This window comes from Asparagus officinalis, chromosome 5, assembly GCF_001876935.1.
Source record: "Asparagus officinalis chromosome 5, Aspof.V1, whole genome shotgun sequence".
NCBI lineage: Eukaryota > Viridiplantae > Streptophyta > Magnoliopsida > Asparagales > Asparagaceae > Asparagus > Asparagus officinalis.
Genome location: NC_033798.1, coordinates 111,027,250 through 111,034,183, shown reverse-complemented (window position 1 = coordinate 111,034,183; position 6,934 = coordinate 111,027,250). Strand labels below are relative to the sequence as shown.

Here is a 6,934-nt window from a genome sequence, read left to right as displayed (position 1 = left end):
TTGGCCTCAGGTATTTGTTTTAGTCAACAATTTAGAGGGCTAACTCTTCTTGACCACTCAGGTGTTTTAGTATACCAACTTACCGAAGTCGGCAATTACTATCAACTCATAAAACTATCAACTCATAAAACGGCACATATCACCTAGTGTCATTTAAATCGCCATTTTTCATTCATACCCCTTCTCTTTGTTCTTCATTGGCTAATGCAACAATGGGCTTTATCTACATGATTTTATTTACAATATTATCATTTGTTTTCAAATCTAGCACTAACCCATTTACATAACCTTTTGTAACTATAGTGTAAGCTATACAAGTCATAAGAGCTAGATTTATTACCCATATAAAGAATGTCACATAATGATAAATATAGTGATTCACTATTTTAAAAAGCCTCCGCATAGTCTGTCTAGATGGTACCCAGACCGCCTAACTAGCGTCTAGCGTGTAGACGGTACCTAGACTTCTCATTTAAATGTTGGAAGTGTTTAAGGGAGTATTGTCTGCTTATGTAGACTGCACCCTTTAGGCTTTGACCATGTTTTCTGTGTTGCAACTTCCACATCCTCCAATCTCCTTCAAACTCCTTTAACATCTAAATATGAACACTTCCACTATCTCCTCCGACCTTCAACAAAATCTCCTTGACCACCACTTAAATGAAAAAAAAAAAATTACCTGGACACCAGTCCGACACCTAAGCTTTCTATAATATTGACATTTATAATTAATTATTATAATTTAAAAATAAAAAAATAAAACCTCCTAGGCTCTAGGCGTCGGGTCTGACGCCTAGAATTCCTAACGCTTTCTATAACATTGTTAGTTATTATTTTGATTATTTAGTATTTAAGTATGCATGATTTATTGTGGATCTAAGATTGCTACCTTTTTTTTGGCAAATTTCTATGAATTGAATACATATTTTTATCAATTATTATAATTAAATAATTTAAAAAACAGCCAAACGTTTAGGCGCCGCCTAGGCGTACGTCTATGTGTCTCGAACGGCTAGTCCGCCTAGCGCTTTCTGTAACATTGTAGTGACTCACTCATGATATTAGTATAAAAGGTCAAACTGGGTCATGTTTTACAAGTTACTTAAGGTTATCAACATGTTAGGTAAAATGACATGTTTCTAAATCTAGCACTAACCCATTTATGTAGCCTTTTATGACTATAGTGTAAGCTATACAAGTCATAAAAACTAGATTTATTACCCATATAAAAATATTATATAATAATAAATATGGCGACTAACTCACTCATGATATTGTATAAAAGTTTAAATTTGGTCATGTTCTACAAGTTACTTAAGGTTATCAACATATTAACTCTTAAGTAAAATGACATGTTATTTAATGAAAAAAGTATTAGGTGTGGTGTCAGTAAATAAATAAATAAATAAACAAACCAATAAAAAGTTTATCGATCATTGATCCACTTTCCTCTAGAATTTCTTTTGACCTTCAAGTTTACGTGCTCTCTTCTATTTAAAAGTTATAAATCTATTCCAGTAGCGTGTGATGGAAAAGAGTGGCATTATGGGCATTGTTAATTTTTTGACGGTTAGCTGTTAGTTGTAGGCTCAAGGAGTATATAACATTACTAGGGCCAGCATGCCTTCCGCCTTGTGAGAGTTTCATCTTTGATATTTTCAATTTTCTCATTAAGTAATATTTAGAATTTAGCAATATCAAATAAAGCCACTGTAAAAATTCCCTGCAGTCTATACTAGTGGTCTATGATGCACGGATACGGATACGAGACACGGATACCACACGGATACGGGATACGGCAAAATCCAAAAAAATAGGATACCGGGATACGACAATGAATTTTTTAAAAATTATTATTATATATAGAAAAATTTATAAAATTCAACTAACAATCTAAAATATGAATCTATCACAAAATAACAATCTAATATATATTATTTGTAACTTTCTCCATCAGATTTATGATAATAATATGACGTTGGGCTGCTAGGTCAAACTGGGTCATGTTTTACAAGTTACTTAAGGTTATCAACATGTTAGGTAAAATGACATGTTTCTAAATCTAGCACTAACCCATTTATGTAGCCTTTTATGACTATAGTGTAAGCTATACAAGTCATAAAAACTAGATTTATTACCCATATAAAAATATTATATAATAATAAATATGGCGACTAACTCACTCATGATATTGTATAAAAGTTTAAATTTGGTCATGTTCTACAAGTTACTTAAGGTTATCAACATATTAACTCTTAAGTAAAATGACATGTTATTTAATGAAAAAAGTATTAGGTGTGGTGTCAGTAAATAAATAAATAAATAAACAAACCAATAAAAAGTTTATCGATCATTGATCCACTTTCCTCTAGAATTTCTTTTGACCTTCAAGTTTACGTGCTCTCTTCTATTTAAAAGTTATAAATCTATTCCAGTAGCGTGTGATGGAAAAGAGTGGCATTATGGGCATTGTTAATTTTTTGACGGTTAGCTGTTAGTTGTAGGCTCAAGGAGTATATAACATTACTAGGGCCAGCATGCCTTCCGCCTTGTGAGAGTTTCATCTTTGATATTTTCAATTTTCTCATTAAGTAATATTTAGAATTTAGCAATATCAAATAAAGCCACTGTAAAAATTCCCTGCAGTCTATACTAGTGGTCTATGATGCACGGATACGGATACGAGACACGGATACCACACGGATACGGGATACGGCAAAATCCAAAAAAATAGGATACCGGGATACGACAATGAATTTTTTAAAAATTATTATTATATATAGAAAAATTTATAAAATTCAACTAACAATCTAAAATATGAATCTATCACAAAATAACAATCTAATATATATTATTTGTAACTTTCTCCATCAGATTTATGATAATAATATGACGTTGGGCTGCTGCTCGAACTAAAAAACTGGAGGAGATGATGATGATAGTGGAGGAATGGAGGGTGGACTTGAGGAGTCGAAGGAAGGAGTCGGTCAGCGGGATCAGGTCGGAATAGCGGAGGTGATCGAATCGAACGAGAGTGAGCTAAGAGATTGAGAGAGAGGATTAGGGTTAGGGTTTTGGTTTTTTCTTTTTTCTTTCGTTTGAGTCAGCTGAGGATCGAATTGAACGGGAGATTTAAGAAATAAAGATGGGTTTTTTAATCGAACGGTTCGGGTTAGATTTTAACAACCAAACCCGCAACCCGAATGAATCGGCCTTCGGCGAATCCGAGCTGTGTCCGAGCTCCTTTGACCGTGTCCGAACCTAATTTGACCGTTGACCCGTGTCAGATACGGATTGACCGTGCTTGACACGTGTCGTGCACGTATCGTGACGAATCCGTGTCCGATTCGAGTCGGACACAGATTCGTGGCCTCCGGGGGCGAATCCGTGCTTCAGAGCTAGTGGTTGACAGTTCATATTAGTATTGGCCACTGATACTTATGGAAGGTAGTTTATAAACACACATCTAATAACAGTCTATTAGAAGGAAGATGTCTGTCTGGTTAAAATTTTCACATTAACTAGAATCAAAAGTTGATGAATCTCATGAATTAGGTGTAAAGGCTGCCTGGAGTAGGCAATGCTTTTATAATGAAGAGCAGTGCAATACCATTGAAACGGACAATCTCTCTACCTGTTCATTAAGCATATGTCTCTATCAGTACCCTTGATCTTCTTCTTTGGTGTCTTTTTCCTCTGTAGCATCATTCAGAGTCTGGCACTCGCCCAAATTACAGAATTTTAAGTATAAAAATTGTTTAAACTTACACGTGGACACCCTCTTATGTTTGGTCTACTAGTTTTCTAATTTGTATTGACAAAATTTTAAGCTACTTTGAACTGTTGGGAAGAGTATTTCCCTGAACGGTTACATTCTCTAGTGCAAAGTGAATGCACTTTGTGACTATATCTATGCTATCAGTTTATACAATACTATATTGTATGTGGGCCAGCAAAGTGCTGAAAATCTCCTCACTTCCCCCATTTTTATCAGGTAAAAATGATTATGGCAACAAATCGTCCTGATGTTCTGGACCCAGCCCTTCTTAGGCCAGGCCGGTTAGACAGGAAAATTGAGATTCCATTACCAAATGAGCAATCAAGAATGGAGATTCTCAAAATTCATGCTGCTGGTATAGCCAAGCATGGCGAGATAGATTATGAAGCAGTAGTGAAGCTTGCTGAGGTAAGTGTGCCCTCTGTCATGGACGACCTGAATTTTGTCATAATAGTAAGTTGTTTTGTTCAAGTAGTTATCTTACTACTTATTCCTTTATTCAGGGCTTTAATGGAGCTGATCTTCGTAACGTCTGCACAGAAGCTGGCATGTCAGCAATTCGGGCAGAAAGGGACTATGTGATACACGAGGATTTCATGAAGGTAAATTATATTTGAATTAGTAGTCACTGCTTAAGCAAAATTAAGTTCACATTTTCTCTTCACAATTGATTGCTTACACTTGATTGGAAGCTAAACCTAACTCATGTAATGGTGGGACTGCTGACTCTCCATCCGTGAACTGTGGCACTATTAGTTGAATCCTGTCTCCAAATCTGTGCGTTTACTTGGTGCACCAAGGACCCCAATCTGTTAGGGGTTCTCTGGTCCAAAATAAACTTGTTATTGTCCAGTCACAATTCTATCCTTTTGGGTCTTTACCTAGATCTAGATTTAGACTTAAAGTAAGTGTTCTAATATTTTTGAACAAAAATTGTCTGCATTTTTAAAGAGGTAGATTGTCACTGGGTATGTACACTGTTATACTCAGTTACACTTTGTGAAGTGACGAGTGATAGACTGCCCAGTGTGTGTCGCAAAGTTCGACTAGAATTGTCTTCCTCCTGGAGATGTTAAGACATAACATGATACTTAAGGTGCAGTGCAGGCTTTCTTTGATGCTTTGGCTTTCTTACGTTCTGGAGGTTATATATTTAAAATACTTTATGAACAGATGTTGAGCACATCTGGTGTTTATATACCATTAGTTGATGTATATAGGCATTTACATTTGCATGGACCACCATGTAGCATATTTTGGTTTAAATCTCGTGTAGACAATCTAGGTGGACTGAGACTGTAATTTTCAAATTACTTTTATGAGTTATTGTCGTGTTTAGGTACCTGAAAACTAGTATGAGCCCAAATTGCTCTTTATGAATTATTTCCCTGTTTGACGTTACCCTGAGTAGGAGTGTCAATGACTGGACAAGTTTCCGTGCATTTTCGTCTCCAAACCTGAAATGCTGGATAGAAGTTTTTATAGGAGTAAAAGCTGTCCTTCAGCTTTTGTACCCAAATCTGAAATACTAGGTAGAATTTTTTATAGGAGTAAACGCTGTCCGTAGGTCTTGGACAGGTTCAGTTTAGTTTCGAATTCCAGTTTTATACATTTCAATAATGTGTATTTCAGCATTTCATAAGAAACAAATATATTTAGGTAATATTTTTAAAATACTCGTTAGTGAACACTATCGCAAAAAAAAAAGAAAAAGAAAAAAAGCTAAAGTACACTACCACCAAGTGTCAAATTATTTAGTTAATTATTTGTTAAATGCATGCATTATGTAATTGTGATCGGTTACCAGACGGGTTCAATTTTTTGGGTTCAGGTCTAGTCCAAATTAAAAAAGAAGAAGAAAGAAACCCAACTGTGAGATGAGGTTTTTGTGTAGGGTTTAAATCTTTAAGAAGTCCTTTTTCCCTGCTTGGATTGGTCAGGTTTTGGGTCTAACCCAATCCATATGACACTCGAATCACGAGGAATTACTGCTTGAGCAGCAGGAGGAGGCATATGCAAGTATGCATTTTGTGAAACTGTTTATATAGTTTAATACACGCAATTTCTTTGACACTTGTGTATCTTGTTAGTTCAATACTTTACTTTTTACTGTTTTTGTGACTACAATTTGTGCGGTTGCTGTGTTAGGCTGTTCGAAAACTGAATGAAGCGAAGAAGCTCGAGTCCACTGCTCACTACAGCGCTGATTTCGGAAAGGAGTAGAAGAACCATTATGATGGAGTATTCAGTTCATTCTCTTGGGGTTTACACTTGGCGAAAGCTGACTGGACTTGGAATTTCTCGCGCGTCCAGTAAACCGGCATGCGATCTTGTTTACTTGTAAAACAATATTTAATTAGCCAAGGATAAGTTTATTTGAGAAATGAGTAATATGAGTTTATCTTTGAGGATCTGTTATGTTAAGACTATACCACTAACTGTTTAAATGAAAGGGCTTGGAAAATACTTCTCGAGTCAGATGTTGCCTTTGTCCATCAGAGAGATGTTGCCTGTATTCTGTTCCTTTCTTTATTTACATTGTAGCTTTAAGCCCCCCATGTTTACTTTTGTGGTCTCTTGACACTATTATTATTATTATTATTATTATTGATACTCCAGTGAGGAGTCGACTCTAAAGAGTGTGGGAGTCAAATTGAAACCTCTCAGTCATCTGAATCAAATCATGTTTCTAAACTCAGTCTTCAATATCAATTCCCAAAAATGCTTTTGTTATTGCTGTAAAAAATCACTCACAGGAAATTATAATTAGTCGTTCAAGCTTTTGGATTGTGATTCAAAGGAACTTTTTTGGATTGTGATTCAAAGGAACTTTTGGATTGTGATACGAAGGATTCGCTTTACAGATGATCCTGCTTCTAAATTTTTTTAGTTACATAATTAGATGGATAAATGTGAAAAGTCCAAGTTGTTGATTACTTTTACACTATTTTTGAATGATATACTGATTATTAAAAAAAATTACATTGGGAGCCTTACTTTTCAAATTCCAATCCAGAAACACCTCAATCTTTTTAGTCTAACTTAAAAAACCTTTAAACAAGCCCCCTTAACCTATATTAAGACAATATGAAAAAAACATAGGAAAAAGAGAGAAATATTGTCTTAATATTCATGTTAAAATATTTCTCTCTTTTT

General features: G+C 35.0%; 1 protein-coding gene across 1 annotated transcript in view; it reads left to right on the top strand.

Annotated features, from left to right (window-relative positions):
• The window catches only part of LOC109840689 (26S protease regulatory subunit 10B homolog A-like), a 12,985-nt gene extending 6,651 nt beyond the window's left edge, over positions 1 to 6,334 (top strand). The window contains exons 8-10 of the mRNA XM_020409420.1: positions 3,995 to 4,186; positions 4,282 to 4,380; positions 5,927 to 6,334. Coding sequence (XP_020265009.1) covers positions 3,995 to 4,186; positions 4,282 to 4,380; positions 5,927 to 6,001 — 366 coding nt within the window. The 3' untranslated portion in view covers positions 6,002 to 6,334. The remainder of the gene's footprint in view (positions 1 to 3,994; positions 4,187 to 4,281; positions 4,381 to 5,926) is intronic.